Source organism: Pristiophorus japonicus, chromosome 15 (genome assembly GCF_044704955.1).
Source record: "Pristiophorus japonicus isolate sPriJap1 chromosome 15, sPriJap1.hap1, whole genome shotgun sequence".
Lineage (NCBI taxonomy): Eukaryota > Metazoa > Chordata > Chondrichthyes > Pristiophoridae > Pristiophorus > Pristiophorus japonicus.
The window spans coordinates 164,619,134-164,638,301 of NC_091991.1; the positions used below are offsets into that span (position 1 = coordinate 164,619,134).

The 19,168-nt window shown below is 44.6% G+C and overlaps 1 protein-coding gene and 1 long non-coding RNA gene across 5 annotated transcripts in view; one reads left to right on the forward strand and one right to left on the reverse strand.

Annotated features, from left to right (window-relative positions):
- LOC139280512 (uncharacterized) overlaps window positions 1-11,583 on the reverse strand; it is a 61,201-nt gene extending 49,618 nt beyond the window's left edge. Inside the window, exons 1-3 of one of the 4 annotated variants that reach the window (XM_070899992.1) lie at window positions 11,546-11,583; window positions 3,863-3,980; window positions 1,645-1,771 (exon numbers count right to left, since the gene is read on the reverse strand). In XM_070899992.1, the coding sequence (XP_070756093.1) occupies window positions 1,645-1,771; window positions 3,863-3,962 (227 nt within the window). In that variant the 5' untranslated portion in view covers window positions 3,963-3,980; window positions 11,546-11,583. Of the gene's footprint in view, window positions 1-1,644; window positions 1,775-3,862; window positions 3,981-10,524; window positions 10,573-11,272; window positions 11,403-11,545 lie in introns of those variants that run through there. The other 3 variants (XM_070899989.1, XM_070899990.1, XM_070899991.1) reach the window with 3 other exon arrangements.
- Window positions 11,584-11,757: 174 nt separating this feature from the next.
- The window catches only part of LOC139281210 (uncharacterized), a 54,232-nt gene continuing 46,821 nt past the window's right edge, over window positions 11,758-19,168 (forward strand). Inside the window, exon 1 of the long non-coding RNA XR_011596844.1 lies at window positions 11,758-11,840. This is a non-coding gene — a long non-coding RNA (uncharacterized lncRNA). The remainder of the gene's footprint in view (window positions 11,841-19,168) is intronic.

The window sequence follows — 19,168 nt, forward strand, 5'->3', positions numbered from 1 at the left end:
CCAGGAAGGGATGTAAACATGAGGATGGGAATTTTAAATTTGAGATGATGGGGGGACCCGAAGTCAATATGGGACAGGATGATGGGAGAGCAGGATCTGCCGTGGGATAGGATATGAGCAGCAGAGTGTTGGATAAGCTGAAGTTTACAGAGGGTGCAGGATGGGAAGCTGGCTGGAGAACATTGGAATAGTTGAACCATGATGTAACAAAGGCATGGATGAGGGTTTCTGCAGCCAATAGGTTGAGCTAGAGCAGAAGAGTGATTTTATGGAACCAGTCGACGATAAAGATGATATGGGGTTTGAAGCTTAGCTCAGGGTCGAACAGGACACCGAGGTTGCCAACAGTCTAATTCATGCAGAGACAGTGGCCATGGAGGCGAATGAAGTCGGTAGCAAGGGTATAGTGTTTGTGGCTGGGTCTTCCCAATATTTAGCTGCAGGAAATTGTGGCCCGACTCTTAACGCCTCTTCCTCCACTTAGAAATGAGAAAAGAGCAAGAAAATTAATAGACTAGTTTTAGACGTGAAACCTCCTAGAACCATTCCCTGAATCTCCCCTCCTTCCGTCAAAGCATAAGTAAGTTGTGTATTTTAGTGAGGTGCACCATAGATGATCAAACTTTTTGTCAGTGACACGATTTGAATGTTATTGTAGTTTATGGATGAGAATATTTTCTTTGTAATCATTTCTGCCTACATTTTTAAAAATTATATGAAGTAGTGTTACTTTTAAACCACTGGGAATTGGAAATGAGAGGGTTAATGTGGTAAATGCATGGCTCCCTTATGCCTTGGACCTCAATTTGAATTTAGCAGACTGATGTGATGAAAGTCATTTCTTTCGGCTTGCTGGCAGGGATCAACATTTCTAATATGGGCTTGGAAGATCTCAACCCATTGTGCGTCCAAAATTGCCTACAATGTGGCACGAAAGTGTCAATCTTCTGAGAGGCAAAATGGATGACTTGTTTGGAAAGTGGAAAAAATGTAAACAAGTAGAGGGGATTCACTTTTGACACTTAGTCTCAGGGGAATTGATGGAGCAGAGAAGAATGAATGTTACTAAGAGAGTGTTTGATGCTGACAATGGGTAACAAAGTTGAAAAAGAAATGCTCCATTTCCCAGCAAAAACATTTTCGATCAGCAAAAAAAAATCAAAGATATAAAATTTAAATTGTTGCCAAATTGAAGATCACGCATGCACTCACCCATCCAAAAACTGGTCTCTAGCCCGCCCTGGCATTCAATTAGATCATGGCTGATCTATAAACTTATCTCCATATACCCGCCTTGGTTCCGTAACCCTTAATATCCTTGCCTAACAAAAATCCTCAGTTTCAATTGACCCAGCCTCAACAACACTATTTTTTCTTTGGGGAGGGGTGGTGGCGACGGGGAGAGAAGAGTTCCAGATTTCCAGAACAGAAAAACACCATCATCCAATTTAGGAGGAAGGTATCAGGGAATTATAGCGCCAGTTAACCTTTTAACCTACAGTAAGTTACTGCATAACAGGCATATAATCACTGCAACAAGACAGCTCAACCAAAATCTTCAGAGATTAATAAGTATCCAGAGTTAAACATGAAAGGCTTTCACACTTAACTAGATATTCTCAATCAATGCTCAGCACTACGTACATAAAGTCTTGCTCCACACAGTCGTAACGTGCATGTGGCATCACATTGCCTTTCTTACTGTATGTAATGGCAAGCCCACATTCTTCGTCAACTACTTCAGTGCTCTTTTCCTTGGATGTTTCAGCAACTTCTGCAAAGAAATTAAATAGATTTCACCAAAACTGAATTATTCACCAATTTACTCACTAGACTTAAGGGACCGAAGAACACAATTGGCGAACAAACACATTAGAGCATGAATGTACAATATTCGGCCAAATTCAACTGGGGCCTATACAGCTCAAACGAGGACAGCTGAGACGTTAAGAGGGTCTTCTGAGGTTACAATAAACAGAACCATCAAGAGTTCTTTTTGAATTATATTTCCTGAATATTCCCCCTCCCCGTTTCAAAATTATTTAAGATCGTTCAAAATAAATGCAGGAAAAATGTGATCAAACAGCAAAAGTGGACTTACCTACTATCAGATCAACCAAAATGGCTCAACATGCAATGTTATCCTCCAGATCAACCTACATGTACTCCTCAGTGCATGGAGCCATCCAGCAGTACTTTAGTATCACATTTTTTTTTAAACTTGTACTTCTGTGCCAACTGATACTTGGAATTTCTGGCATCACAAAAGCATTTGTGACTCTCCATTCATGATTTAAATGTTTTTTTAAATCTGGACAAAATCTTACATACAGACCACCTAAAATCACAGAGGAATTGAAACATTTCAGAACAGTGGCTCGCAAACTGTGGGTCTGCGTTCAGATTTGCTGCCACCTCACGCCAGACGTGCTACTGCCTCCCATGCATTTGAATCAGTGGGGCAGCAGCCTGTTCAAAACAGTCTGAGTAAGCTGAGGTTTAGCCTGGCTGGTACACGAACCTCAGGATACGCTAACCGTGCACACTTATTTGACTCAACATGCAGCCCTCAACTGGTGGGCTCTGTGCAGTCAGTTGTCCGACCGTTCAGAACAAGTTTTAAGTTATGGGCTCAAAGCTTCACTCGGCAATTTCAAGCATTAACAAAAAAAATGCATTTTTGAGAGTCAGTACAGCCTCCATGAAAAATATTTGAGACACCAGGGGACTTTACAAGAGTCACTTTGCAATCAGATGAGTTTAATCAAAAGAAGAACCACTAGAGATCTATAATTGAAGACCAAATTGTCTTAGTCCAACAAATATTAAAACAAATAAAATTAGGTATTGAAGTAATAATCACCAATACAACATGTAGCTGCCAGCTCACTGTACACCAACAGGCTTAAATGCTAAATCAGCGATAGCCTGTGAGCAGGTCTGCACATCTGTCTACTGAAGTGTTCATTATGAGCAAACATAACATGGAGGCTACAAACCAAAACCTTTTCAACAAAAAAAATTGAAGTGCTGCATTTTTCCCAGAGGCCACACCACTGGCGACACAGTTTGAACAATGGGACCCACATGAAGATTTTGGAAATTAAATGATTTTGGTTCCAAATCTTACTGCAATTATATAGGGCCCTGGTGAGATCGTATCTGGAGTACTGTGTACAGTTTTGGTCTCCTTACCTAAAGAAGGATATACTTGCCATTGAGGGAGTGCAACAAAGGTTCACCAGACTGATTCCTGGAATGGGGGGATTGTCCTATGAGGAGTGATCGAGTAGACTAGGCCTATATTCACTAGAGTTTAGAAGAATGAGAGGTGATCTCATTAAAATATACAAAATTCTTACAGGGCTTGACAGGGTAGATGCAGGGAGGATGTTCTCTCAAGCTGACGAGTCTAGAACCAGGGATCAGCATCTCAGAATAAGGGGTCGGCCATTTAGGACTGAGATTAGGAGAAACTTCTTCACTCAGAGGGCGGTGAACCTCTAGAATTCTCTACCCCAGAGGGCTGTGGAGGCTCACTCTTTGGAGTATATTCAAGACAGAGATCGATAGATTTTTGGATATTAAGGGAATCAAGGGATATGGGGATAGTGCAGGAAAGTGGTATTGAGGAAGATCAGCCATGATCTCATTGAATGGTGGAGCAAACTCGAGGGGCCGAATGGTCTACGCTGGCTCCTAATTCTTATAATCCTCAATTAGAGTTCAGTTATGTTAATCACAAAGGCTGAAATAAAGACAGAAATTGCTGGAAATACAAATCAAGCAGTGTCTGTGAGGAAAGAAAGATAATTAATGCTTCAAATGTGTAATCTTCATCATCTATTAAACACGGTCAGACCTGGGGAATGTTCTATAATGAACACTGAGGTTTCACCATCATTCTCTCCTTCATTGTCGCTGATTACAATAACACTCTCCTCTCCCTCCTCTGGCTCCATCTGCAATCCCACTCACAACTGTAAAGAGAGAAATTCATATTGTGAGAATTAGGTGGGGGGGGGAGGTTAAACTGATGCCAGCGCTGGTCTTTTCCTGGTCAGGTATAACAGGATTCCCTCTATCCTGCCCAATAGTGTTCATTAACCACAACCACCCAGTTCAGTTCTGACTGCACGTGCAAATTTTTGTCACAACTCACAACTGTTATTAATACAATTGCATCTGGATAAATGCAATTTGAAAACAAAAAAGATTATGCATGGATCAGAATTATTTTGAGAATTTCTCTAACCCAATACTGTACACCACTTGATCCCATGTACCGAAAGTAAAGCTAATTGTTTAGGTGGTGTGCAAAAAATGGACGAACAGTTGTTGGGTTGAAACAGCAAGAGATACTTTTAAAGTGTGACAGTAAAGTTGGAATTAATGGGGTACCTGGACCAATATAAATACAGCTTGTCAATTCTCACTGACTCCTTCTCCAAAAGCATCTTCAACACCCACATTTTGGTCAGTTTTACTAGTAACAGTGTGGGATATAGTAATACTAGATTTCGCTACAGAGCTAACAAAGCCACTGTCTTCACTATTGCACTACCTCATTTTAAATGTTATTGTCCTCCCTTCCACTGAAACGCCATTCCCTCTTCCAGAGAATATGGCAAGTGACTTGATCTTAAGATACTGCCGATGCTGCATTTAAGTCAGCCTCCAGGTGGTGTGTCTGAGCAGCTTGGAAAAACCTGCAAGTGGATTGTCTCTCCCGTATCTTCCTGCATCTCACTTGGCGTTTTGCAAGTGGAAATCATGTTTTAAATCACACGTACAGATTTTTTTTGTTTTACCCATACAACATTAAATCTTCATTCACTTAACTTTTGTGTAGTTCTCTTAAAATGGTTTACTGTTCGTTCCACTGATTGCTTAACAGTTCTATTGACAACTTTCATTTATATAGTGCAGTTAACAATAGTATAACACTCCGAGGAGCTTCACAGAGAAGAAAGAATAAAATGGATGCCGAGCTAAACAAGGAGTTATTAGGAGGGATAATCATAAGCTCGGCCAAAGAGGTGGTTTTAAGGACAGTCTTAAAGGAAGTGAAGGAGCTGGAGAGACAGACGAGTTTATGAAGGGAACTCCAGAGCATGGGGCCTAGGTTGTAAATGACAGGGTGAAGGAAAGAGGAATGCCCAAAAGACTGGAGTCAGTAGAGTTCAGGAAGAGCTGTAGTACCGGAGGGTACAGTGATAGGAGGTTGTGGATGGATTTAAACACAAGGATGGGGATTTTAAATTTGCTGTATTCAGGGACCAGGAGAAAAAGTAGGGCAGTGATGATTGAGGTGATTGGCAAGCTGAACTTGGTGCAGAATAGAACACAGTGAGTAACTGAGCCATTTGACCAGAAAAGTCCCAGATTGGATTCCTGGTCATGCTGGCTTACGGTTCTCAGCTGGAGCGATGGTAGAGATGCTACAATTACCCTCGCTGCTGTTTGGTTAGAGATAAAAATTAGCTACCATTCCTGCTCACGATCGCTATCCAGCAACTCGTGTTGGATGTGCGCATGTGGACACTGGACAAGGAATGAACATGTTGGTTTGTGATGCGCCTCAGAATAGGTTAGCCTGCTTTCACTCGCTCTCAAGGGCCACGTGAATCACGCAGACTTTAGAAAGAATGGGAAAAGAACTGTACCACAATGAAGAAAACATCTTTAGGAGCAGGGAGAAAACTGCCAAGAAAAAAATTGTTTGGGTGTCAAGTACATTTTACTCAAGGACAGGAAACCCTACCCCAAGGAATCTGCAATGGATTATTGGTTTGAAAACTGGAACTAAATTCTTCACTGATCAAGCATAAAAACTGTCAGGGAGATGCAAGAAGGTTGAATACATGGCATGCACCGGCATTTAAAGTTAAGGCACAGAACCAGTAGTTCTCACTGATCTGCCAACACAATCCAGCTTAAATTGAAATTACTGAACCTTACAGACACAGCTGGTTGAAAGCAGTTTATAAAAAGTCTGCACAAACTTCCTGTTTAGGATGGAGTAAGTTCAAAAGCACTGACTGCTCCACTGGTCCAGTTACCAATCCCTTGAACACACCAATCTAGGTCGAGCAGACTGGAAACTCAGAAACCTGTATACATGGAATGTGATACATGCCACAAAGCCGAGGTTTTTTTATAAAGGAAGAGGAAGACAGTATTTTTGTGTAGTGCTAGAGTTAGTTACTCTTATTTTCTCCCTCAACATTCTGTGCTTTGTGACAGAAGCCAGACCTCCCAGTTGATCCAGAGACAGAAATCAGTGGAAATGTACAGAACATTAATGTAATGTACAGAACATTAATGAAAAAGTTAATGAAATTGAAGGCTCATTTTCCTATAGTCACCGAGCATCTTAAAGGCAACAGATTAAAAATACAAAATGCTTGAAGACAGGTGCTTTATTTATTCGGTCACACACCTGTAATGCAAGCCTATGATATGATATATCCAAACCGTTCTAAATTACAAACTTTGAGGTTCGGAGACTTCTTCGGCAGTTCTGTGACAAGCTGGTTAAACACTAGCAGAAATCCATTACTGGAATGCTAAGAACTAACTAGTCATTTTTTGATTGGGGGGGGGGGGGAGGAGTTGTAATATTTTATTATTCTTCAAATAATTGCGTGGCACAGATTATAAAAATTAAAACTAAATCAAGAACATTTGTAATTACATAAATCTCTATTACATTACATGCCAGTTACTGACACTGAATACAAGTCAAACTGATATAAATTTACAAATTTCATTTAAAAAAAAAAATCATAGAATCATAGAAATTTAAGGCTCAGAAGGTGGCCATTTGGTCCATTGTGTCTGTGTCGGCCAAAAGAGATCTATCCAGTCTAATGACACTTTCCAGCTCTTGGTCCGTGGGCATGTAGGTTATGACACATCAAGTACATATCCAAGTATTTTTAAAATTTGGTGAGGATTTCTGCCTCCACATCCTTTCAGGCAATGAGTTTCAGACCCCCACCACACTCTGGGTGAAAATAATTTCTCCTCATCTCCCCTCTAATCCTGCTATCAATCAATCAATCACTTTAAATTTATGCCCCTGGTTATTGCCCTCTCTGCTAAGGGAAATAAGTCATTCAGATCCACTCTATCTCGGCCCTTCATAACTTTATACAGGTGACACGTCCGACATCCAGAAACCTTGGGACTGAGGCCATTCCGGATATCGGAACGTCTTTGCCTGGGCCAAGGTCGGTAGGTAGGATAGGGTAGGAGGGGTTAGTCGGGCCGAGGCCGGTCTGGTCGCCGGAGGTCGGGGCGGGGTTCGGTCGGGCTGCGAGCGAGCGAGAGCGAGAGGGGTCAGGCCAAGGCTGGGGTGGGGGAGAGAGAAAGAGTGAGAGGTCGGGCTGTCGGAGGTCAGTCGGGCCACCGGAGGTCGGGTCGTTCGAGTCAAAGTCGGGCAGCCGGAATTCGGGGGAGGTCGGGTGGCCAAGATGGGGGAGTCCGGATTTCGGAACTGTAAGGATTCGGCGAAAACATCGACAGCAAAAGCATAAACTTTTCGACTTTGCTTTTGGACACATTTTCTGTTACTGCAGAACAGCAGGACTTGGGACAGGTCCAAACATGTTCCACAGGAATACACACCAGGTGGGCAGGGATTGGCCGATGGCTGAATGCAGGAAAGCATCACAGGAAGGAACCTAATGGGAAACCTTTGCCATGTAATGGGAACCCATCAGGAAGATTGGGCGGTGCTCAAGACACAAACACAGAAACATAGAAAATAGGTGCAGGAGTAGGCCATTTGGCCCTTCAAGCCTGCACCACCATTCAATAAGATCATGGCTGATCATTCCCTCAGTAGCCCTTTCCTGCTTTCTCTCCATACCCCTTGAACCCCTTAGCCGTAAGGGCCATATCTAACTCCCTCTTGAATATATCCAATGAACTGGCATCAACAACTCTCTGCGGCAGGGAATTCCATAGGTTAACAACTCTCAGAGAAGAAGTTTCTCCTCATCTCAGTCCTAAATGGCCTACGCCTTATCCTAAGACTGTGTTCCCTGGTTCTGGACTTCCCCAACATCGGGAACATTCTTCCCGCATCTAACCTGTCCAGTCCCGTCAGAATCTTGTACGTTTCTATGAGATCCCCTCTCATCCTTCTAAACTCCAGTGAATAAAGGCCCAATTGATCCAGTCTCTCCTCATATGACAGTCCAGCCATCCCTGGAATCAGTCTGGTGAACCTTCGCTGCACTCCCTCAATAGCAAGAACATCCTTCCTCAGATTAGGAGACCAAAACTGTACACAATATTCCAGGTGGGGCCTCACCAAGGCCCTGTACAATTGCAGTAAGACCTCCCTGCTCCTATACTCAAATCCCCTAGCTATGAAGGCCAACATACCATTTGCCTTCTTCACCGCCTGCTGTACTTGCATGCCCACTTTCAGTGACTGACACCCAGGTCTCGTTGCACCTCCCCTTTTCCTAATCTGCCGCCATCCAGATAATATTCTGCCTTTGTGTTTTTGCCCCCAAAATGGATAACCTCACATTTATCCACATTATACTGCATCTGCCATGTATTTGCCCACTCAACTAACCTATCCAAGTCACCCTCAGCCTCTTAGCGTCTTCCTCACAACTCACACCACCACCTAGTTTAGTGTCATCTGCAAATTTGGAGATATTACACTCAATTCCTTCATCTAAATCATTAATGTATATTGTAAAGAGCTGGGGAAGGAAAAGGAAGCTTTTCGGCCACCCAGACTTGTTGGAGCCTTATCCCCAGGGACAGGACAGTTGACAAAGACACCGGCCGAAAAGGTGTTTCATTTGCTTTTTAGTTGTACTGTCTCAGGCGAAGGACCAACTTTTGGCACAAGAAGCAGCATTTTTGCAGGTATAAGAGGCAGTTTTGGCTGCCACCTCTCTCTCTCTCCTCTTCTACGCTTGCTTGCTTCGTTCAAAAACCGAGCACTCCGTCTGGGACAGAGAAGAAACACCATCTACGAGCAAAGAGAGCCTCGCTCATTGAGAGAAGCAGCGAGTAAGCCAGAAGGGTAACTGGTGAGCATTATCCCAGCCCACGCAATCTTTAAGACTGCCGCATAGTGTGAAGGGGTGTCGTGTGTCCCAACCAAGCCTTAGGGGTTTAGTGGGGAGGTTTCTGCATGGATCATAGACGTACGCACATTCTGTTGGACAGATTCGGTGGTGCCCTATCGAACCAAGCAGTGGTGTTTTAGTCGTGGGTACTTCGCGACAGGGGCCTGTTCAGACGGGCCAGGGTTGTGTGTTGTACTGCGTTTGTTTGTTTTACACCACCAGGGTGTGTTTTACTGGGTGCAGGTGTGCGCTTTAACTTGAATAAAGGCATTGTGACGGTTGAGACTGAAAGATTTGGCTATAACTGTGTATTTCTGTTCACTACTATAATTCCGGTGTCTGGAACTGTTGTAAGGGGGTGATTCGAAACCAAGGGCAAAACCACTTACAGAACATATTCCGGTTTCCGGACGACCCAGCCACGGATCGGCCCGGTGTCTGGATTCCGGAACTCCGGATTTTGGACGTCGCACTGTACACCTCAATTAAACCTCCCTTCAGCCTCCTCTGTTCCAAAGAAAACAACCCCAATCTATCCAATTTTTCCTCATGTAAAATTCTCCTGTCCTGGCAACGGCCTTACGAACATACGAAAAATGACAGACAGATAAAGACCATCTGGTGCATCAAGCCTGTCCCACACAATTGCGATACCTTGTGTATCGCACGATTATACACTCCACCCCACCCAAAACCATATGATCTCCTGGGAGAGTCAAACAAAGCTAAAAAAACCCAGGCCAATTGGGGGGAAAAAATCTGGGAAATTCCTCTCCGACCCTTCTAGGCGATTGAAACTAGTCCAGGAGATCACTCTGGACATTAAATTCCCTGCAGTACCTACCTTGTAAATCTCCTCTGTACCCTCTCTAATGCGATCACATTCTTCCTGTAATGTGGTGACCAGAACTGTATGCAGAAATTATTTTGTTTCCCTTTGTCCCCAATTATAAAATGAAGTACAAACAAATAATGGGGGAGGGACAGTAGTATTACTTGCACAAATCAATTCCTCCAAGTGAATCCTAACATGTATTTTTGAAACTATCTAAGTTTCTCCCAGATGGCTCAACTAATTAAAGCAAGTAGCTAAGCTACATGGAGCAGCAGGGTCCCAAATTCGATTCCTAGTCCCCGCTGAGTTAGGTGATCCCAGTCGGGGTTCTATAATTGCCCTCAACACTTCTGGGTTAGAGTGTAAAAAATATGCATTAATATTTCCACTCCTAAATTGCTGGACGTGCCCTTGTGTGACCATGATCAGAGGACATGATTAGGTTCTGTTTTGATTCGCTCCCTCTGGCCCTTTGGTCAAATATCTTCCCGTGCTCTCATGTGAGAAAATGGCCTTGTGGTGACCCAAGCAGTTATATTCCAGCAAGAATGAAAGAAAAATCTAATTTCACAGCTTACTTCTTACCACTTCTCCCATGGAGACTGTCATTTCATTCTCTCACTCTCGTTTATGAACATTACAGGAAAGATCCAGACCATTGTGGTAAGTCTTCATCCTTATATTTTAAAACAAGCGCCTTTTCCACCTCTTTTGTTCACATATTCAGCAAACCTCACGCAACTTGTAAGCATGGAATCATTTCTAAAATCCACATCGCTTCATCAACTTAATTAATGATAACGGAAAGCCTTCCTCTAATCCTTGCAACAGACTTCTAGCACCTGTCATCCTGCAATATTCAAAAACCCTTTCCCTTTGCATTTTCTTCTGTTACTCCATATAAAGCAGCAACATTTGACTCGACCGTTGTGTTTTCTATTCAAAAAACAGAGAATTTAAAAGATACAAAATAAGTGGAGCCGGGGGCGGGGGAAAGAGTATAATTGAAAGACTTGCATTTATATAACATCTTTCACAACCACCAAACGTCACAAAGCACTTTACAGCCAATTTTGGAGAGTAGTCACTGTTGTAATGTGGGAAACACACACACACACACACATTGATGAAACTTATGAACTGAAAAGCAGCCCTTCGTTGTGACAGCTGTCCAGCGATGACATACAGTTCGGAAAAGTATTTTATGTTCGGGTCTTGCTTAATAATCAGGGAAGCTGGTGCAACTCAAGTGCACAGGAGTGGGGGAAAAAAAGTCAATGAGCAACTTTGAGTTTAAAGAAACAAACACTATAACAAAAGAAAAAGATCTTACCTGAAGTTATAAGAGAAACGAAACAGGAGACACAATAGAGGCGGAAGTGAGCAGCCACCCACTTAACCAGAAGATGGCGGCGCAGCTGGGGTTTTCCCCGGGGGCTTTCGCCTCACTGCTTCCAGTGCCCCTCCCCATGTGCAGCGAGAGGCTCCCCCGGGAGAGAGAGGGAGGGCCCAACAGGCCTCGGCCCCGCCTGCTTGCCTGCTCCCCGGGAGCGTGCCCCTGTCTGAACCCAACTCACTCGCCCTCCCGCCCCGGCCGCTCACTCACCCGGAGTTCCTTGCGATGCCCTCGGCTTCTTCTTTTCTTCGCCTCCCCGCCGCCCCCCGTGTTTCCCCCGCCGCCCTTCCCTTGTTTTGTGCTTCGATCGCCCGCTTTGGCTGCAACCGCCGTTTGTCCACCTTCGCATTTGCCGCGCGCGCCCGTCGCCACCAGCAGTCGCCGGGTCAGCGAGGGAGCGCTTCCGGGGCACATTACCATGGCAACTGCCCAGTTCCCCTCCTCCTCCTCCTCCTCCTCTCCCACCGACCGCTTGCTTCTCTCGACACAAGTGTGTTGCTGCCAGGTAAATACTTACTTCCACTGAGAAATGTCCGGCTGCAAAAAAAACAAATAATTAGTGCACACAGTCGTAAATTAGGTGAGTTATTATATTTGGGCGGCATATTTTAATCCGATTGACTCCAAACCCGACCAGCAACAACTAGCCTTTGCTGCAACAACCATAACCCTGCAGAATGCTCTGTGCTTCAGCCAGACGAGGCATGCCATAGTCTTAAATTGATCCAAAATGATTGTGCAGGTCGCCAACAGTGAAGCTTCTCGGATCTCTTGGATGTAGAAAGTTCTCCCATATAGTGTCATAGTTTAAAACTCTTTGTTCAGTACACAGAAGCTTCAGGCAGAGTTAACAAAGGTCACTGAATTTGGCTTTAGGTTGTGGGTGCGGTGATCCCTGATGTTGCTCCGATATAGTTTCTCTAAATCTGTGCTCCAAGCATTAGGTTTAATTTTGTAAGATATTTGACCTTGGTGCTGTCGTCTGTGATTTGTACTGTGTGGTTTTTGTGCTATCCTATTCTACAAAAAAGGGCAAAAGTGAATGGGTATGAAGTTGCTTTGCCTTATCTTAACCCCACTCTTGTCACAGCAACCTCGCGAGCTGATCTGTGATGTCTCCAAATCACTGCAGAAATACAACGATACAAACTTAAAAACCCATCTTGTCCCCATTACAAAAAGGTATATCCCAACATTTACATTTTAATAAAAAATTAATGATTCTATACTGCAAAATTGTAATAGTCTCTCTAAATTGACGTCCCCCCCCCCCTTCAATTGCATCCACTCTTTCAGCTCAGAATGAATTAAAAAAACAAGTTAAGGAGGAGTATTGTGTCAGAGTTGATGTATAATGATCAGATGTGCTGTGTTTTACTGTATAGTGTTGAATCAAAATGTAATAGGGTGTGAATGAAATTTTCCACTACTAACTCTAGTGTGAGTAGAAAGAAAATTCCATCCGAGATGTGTAACAAGCACAATTTGTGGAGGAATCAGCAATAATAATTTGCATGAAAAAGTGTCTTTAATGAGAAAGACATGGTGATCACTGAACTGCACTGTAAGAAGCACACCCTTCACCAAGCATGGTTGAAAGATCAACATCAACATCAAAGGAAGCTGCATACATCAATAAGCACAGTGAGCTCGAACAAAGCTGTGAGCCATGCTGAGTAAGTGGTGGAGTGACAAAGCTCAGGAAATTCAGATGTACACCAACATGCATGATATAAAAAGGTTGTATGCAGCACTACAAACCATCTATGGATCGGTGCTGGGGCCTCAACCATTGACAGTCTATATTAATGACTTGGATGAAGGGACCAAGTATAATGTTGCCAAGTTTGCTGATGATAAAAAGATAGGTGGGAAAGCAAATTGTGAGAAGGACACAAGAAATCTGCAAAGGGATATAGAGAGGCAAAGTGAGTGGGCAAAAATTTGGCAGATGGAGTATAATGTGGGAAAATGTGAGGTTATCTACTTTGGCAGAAAAAATGGAAAACCAAATTATAATTTAAATGGAGAAAAATTGCAAAGTGCTGCAGTACAGAGGGACCTAGGAGTCCTTGTGCATGGAACACAAAAAGTGAATATGCAGGTACAATAAGTACCCAGGAAGGCAAATGGAATGTTGGCCTTTATTGCAAGGGGGTTAGAGTATAAAAGCAGAGAAATCCTGCTACAACTGTACAGGGTATTGGTGAGGCCATACCTGGAGTACTGCGTACAGTTTTGGTCTCCATATTTAAGGAAGGATATACTTGCATTGAATGCTGTTCAGAGAAGGTTCACTAGGTTGATTCTGGAGATGAGGGGGTTGACTTATGTAGGTAGGTTAGGCCTATACTCATTGGAGTTCAGAAGAATGAGAGGTGATCTTATTGAAACATAAGATAATGAGGGGACTGGACAAGGAGGATGCAGAGTGGATATTTTCACTCATTGGGGAAACTAAAACTAGGGGTCATAGTCTCAGAATAAGGGACCACCCATTTAAAACTGAGAAATGGAGGAATTTCTTCTCTGAGAGTTGTAAATCTATGGAATTCTCTGCCCCAGAGAGCTGTGGAGGCTGGGTCACTGAATATATTTAAAGCATAGACAGATGTTTGAGAATAAAGGGTTATGGGGAGTGGGCAGGGAAGTGGAGCTGAGTCCATGATCAGATCAGCCATGATCTTATTAAATGGCGGAGCAGGCTCGAGGGGCCAGGTGGCCTACTCCTGCTCCTATTTCTTATGGTCCCCTAGAGGCATCACTCCTCTAATTAGTGTTGATGGCTCGATTTTGTTGAATGACAGACCCAGTTCTTGGACAGATTGGCTAACTATTTTAAGAATATACTAAATCCAACATGAAAATCAGCTCATTGATCAACTATCTCAAAGTTTGATCATAGTGCCTCTTGCTGAAGAACCTTCAATGCCAGAAAGCAATAATGCGTTCAAGTCTCTCCAGTGGCAAGGATCCAGGCTCTAATTCTATACCTGCTGAGACAAATCAAGCTGGAGGACACCAACTAGCTCAGTCTCTGACCTCTTCCGACTGATGTGATGAAAAGAATTAATCCTATAAAAGTATAGGAGATACATCCGTTATCCATCTATTCAAACACAAGAGCAGTAGATAGGTTGTGACAATCATCGAGGAATTTCCCAACTGTCATTGCAGGGAAAATCCTTGCCAGGATTATCCCAAATCATTATATCAAGCATATAGCTGAGAAATTCTTGCCTGATACCCAGTGTGAATTCAGAGAAGCAGAGTAACCACTGAGGTCTTTATTGCCAGACAACCTCGGGAAAAGTGTTGAGAATAAAACTTCATCTTTATTTGGTCATTGTTGATCTCACAAAGGCCTTTGATACAGTCAGCAGAGTGACCCTCTGGAAATGATTGGCCAATGTTGACTGTCTTGAAAAGTTTATCCAGATGATCTGTTAGTTCCATGATGGCCAGAATCACGGAAGACGCTGAAGTTTCAAATCCCTTCTCTGTTTCCAATGAAGTCGAACAGGGTTGTGTCTTTTAAGGGACTATAGAGAGTCCTCCTCCGTTTCGGCTGACCCCAAAAATTTGTCGCCATCCTCCTCCTGTTACACGACACCATGCAAGCCATGATCCTGACGAACGGATCCATCACAGACCCAATCACGTCCAGACCGGGGTCAAGCAGGACTGCGTCATCGCGCCAACCCTCTTCTCGATCTTCCTCGCTGTAAAGCTCCACCTCACACTCAGCAAGCTCCCCGCTGGTGTGGAACTAAACTACAGAACCAATGGGAACCTGTTCAACCTTCATTGTGTCCAGACCAGAGGCAACACTGTTCCAACCTCTGTCGTCAAGCTACAGTAAGCAGACGACGTTTGCGTCTGCGCACATACAGAGACTAAACTCCAAGTCATAGTCAACATCTTCACTGAGGTGTACGAAAGCATAGGCCTCATACTAAACATCCATAAGACAAAGGTCCTCCACCAACCTGACCCTGCCACACAGCACTGCCCCCCAGTCATCAAGATCCACGGCGCAGCCCTGGACAACATGGACCACTTTCCATACCTCGGGAGCCTAATATCAGCAAGGGCAGATATTGACAACGAGGTTTGACAACGAGGTTTAACACCGCCTCCAGTGCATCAGCGCAGCCTTCGGCCGCCTGAAGAAAAGCGTGTTCGAAGACCAGGCCCTCAAATTTGGCACCAAGCTTATGGTCGAAAGGGCTGTAGTGATACCCGGCCTCCTGTATGGCTCAGAGACGTGGATCATATACAGTAGACACCTCAAATCGCTGGAGAAATACCAACAACCATATCTCCGCAAGATCCTGCAAATCCCCTGGGAGGACAAACACATCAACGTTAGCGTCCTCGATCAGGCCAACATCCCCAACATCGAAGCACTGACCACACTCGACCAGCTCTATTGGCCGGGCCACATTGTTCGCATGCCTGACACAAGACTCCCAAAGCAAGCGCTCTAATCAGAACTCCTACACGGCAAGCGAGCCCCAGGTGGGAGGAAACATTTCAAGGATACCCTCAAATCTCCTTGATAAAATGCAACATCCCCATTAACACCTGGGAATCCCTGGCCAAAGACCACCCTAAGTGGAAGAAGAGCATCCGGGAGGGCGCTGAGCACCTTGCGTCTCATCGCCGAAAGCATGCAGAAAGCAAGCGCAGGCAGCGGAAGGAATGTGCAGCAAACCAGTCTTCTCACCCACCCTTTCCTGCAATGACTGTCTGTCCCACCTGTGACAGAGACTGTAATTCCCGTATTGGCCTGTTCAGTCACCTAAGAACTCACTTTTAGAGTGGATGCAAGTCTTCCTCGATTTCGAGGGACTGCCTATGATGATGATCATGTTTGTTTCTATGCTTTCTAATGCCTTGAGGAACTTGATAAAGGAGTGTATATTTCTTCAAGACAGATGACAAATTGTACAATCTCCGCAGTCTGCAAACCAAACTTAAGACCTCTGCAGAACATATTCTTGTTTGCTGACGATTACACTTGCTCACCACACAGGAGAGGGTCTCCAAGTCAACATGGACCATTTCTCAGAGATACTTTTGAGAAATTTGGTTTCACTATCAGTCTGAAGAAAATGGAAATGATATAAGAAGATAAGAAATAGGAGCAGGAGTAGGCCATACAGCCCCTCGAGCCTGCTCCACCATTTGATACGATGTTGGCTGATCCGATCATGGACTCAGGTCCACTTTCCTGCCCACTTCATCATCATCATCATAGGCAGTCCCCCGGAATCGAGGAAACTTGCTTCCACTCTTAGCATGAGTTCTTAGGTGGCTGTTGTTATGTTCAGAATAACTTCACAATACTATATTGTAAGCTCAAACTGTTGTGACCTTGGTCTCTTTAATGTAACTCCAGAGTGAGGAAGCAGCATGGTAGACTGCCTTTTATACCTGCTTCCCCAGGGTGTACAGGTGACCCTTGGGTCTCCCACAGGTGCGCCCCCTGGTGGCAAGTCTTAAACGTTGGTAAAGTTTACAAACATAACATCATTTCCCCCCTCCCCACCCCCAAGTCTTAGATACAAGTTATTTACAAGTTGAGGCGATCTGGTGCTCTGCGTTCCCGAGTTGATCGCCTGAGTTAAAGTCCTGGCATGGGTGAGTCGGTCGGATCATTGCTGCAATGCAGCACGGCTGGTCTGATCAGACTGTCGGGCATGGTGGGTTCATCCTCATGGTTGACCGCGAGGTCGATTGCTGGTTGAGTGTGTGTGGGTGGATCATTGATGGTAATGTCCTCTTCAAACTGTTCTTGGTTGTCAGTGAATTGCAGTTTGGTCTGATCCAAATGCTTTCTGCACGTTTGTCCATTCAAAAGTTTGACAACAAACACTCTATTCCCTTCCTTGGCTAACACAGTGCCAGCAACCCATTTGGGACCATGACCGTAATTAAGAACAAACACAGGGTCATTAACCTCAATGTCACACGATACTGCCGCGTGATCGTGGTACACGTTATGCCGGTGACGCGAGGTTTCTACACGATCATTGAGATCTGGGTGGACTAAGGAGAGCCTGGTTTTGAGTGCTCTCTTCATTAGCAATTCTGCAGGGGGAACCCCGGTAAGCGAGTGGGGACGCGTGCAGTAGCTGAGCAGAATCCGAGATAATCGGGTCTGCAGGGAACTGTCCGTCACGCGTTTCAAGCTCTGCTTGATGGTTTGGACTGCCCGTTCTGCTTGACCATTGGATGCGGGCTTAAACGGCGCAGACCTGACATGCTTGATGCCATTGTGAGTCATGAACTCGTTGAATTCTGAGCTGGTGAAACATGGTCCATTGTCACTAACAAGGACGTCGGGCAAACCCTGGGTGGCGAACATGGCCCGGAGGCTTTCAATGGTGGCAGTGGATGTACATGACGACATTATTATACATTCAATCCATTCAGAGTAAGCGTCCACTGCTACTAGGAACATCTTTCCTAGAAAGGGGCCAGCGAATTCTAGGTGGACCCTGGACCACTGTTTGGAGGGCCAGGGCCATGACCACAGACTCAGTGGGGTCTCCCTTGGTGCATTGCTCAACTGTGAGCAAGTGTTACATTGGTGTACGCATGACTCCAATTCCGAGTCAATGCTGGGCCACCAAATGTGCAACCTGGCGATAGCCTTCATCATGACTATGTCTGGGTGGGTACTGTGAAGGTCGTGTATAAACGTTTCTCTTGTCTTTTTTTGGCAAAACTACACGATTCCCTCATAGGAGACAATTCGAATGGATGGACATTTCATCCTTGCGTCGGTGGAATGGCTTAATTTCGTCTTGCATTTCCCCGGGAACCGCCGACCAGCTCCCATTAAGGACGTAGCTTTTTACTAGTGATAGCACAGGATCCTGGCTAATCCAGGTCCTTATCTAGCAAGCTGTGACGGGTGACCCCTCGCTCTCAAAAGCATCCATTACAAGAAGCAAGTCTGCGGGTTGCGCCATTTCCACCCCGGTGGAATGAGGGCATCAGCACAGTTCTCAGTACCTGGTCTGTGGCGCATTACATAGTCATATGCAGATAACGTTAGTGCCCATCTTTGGATGTGGGACGAAGCATTGGTGTTAATACCTTTGCTTTCTGAGAACAACGAAATGAGCAGCTTGTGGTCGGTTTCGAGCTCGAACCGAGTCCAAATAGGTATTAGTGCCTTTTCTTAACCCCATATACGCATGCTAATCCTTCTTTCTTAACCATACTGTAGGCTCTTTCAGCCTTGGATAAACTTCTGGACTCATATGCAACCGGTTGCAGTTTGCCTGAATCAGTAGCTTGCTGTAACACACAACCGACCGCGTACGAAGATGCATCACAAGCTAGTACTAAATGTTTACACGGGTCATACAATACAAGTAACTTGTTAGAAAATAGCAGGTTTCTGGCCTTGTTAAAGGCTGTCTCTTGAGATTTTCCCCAAATCCAGTCATCACCCTTGCATAGCAATAAATGCAAAAGTTCCAGCAAAGTGCTCAACCCCGGTAGAAAGGTAGAAAATAGTTGAGGAGTCCCAGGAACGAACGCAGCTCTGTCATATTCTGTGGTCTGGGTGCATGCTTGATGGCCTCCGTCTTGGAGTCCATGGGTCTGATGTCGTCCACCACAATAGAAATTCGACCTCTGGCGCCAGGAAAACACACTTGGAGTGTTTCAGCCTGAGTCCCACTCTGTCTAGTCGCTTTAGAACCTCTTCCAGGTTGTGCAAGTGTTCGGTGGTGTTGCAACCAGTGGTCAGGATGTCGTCTTGAAACACCATGGTGTGCAGAACCGATTTCAGCAGACTCGCCATGTTCCTCT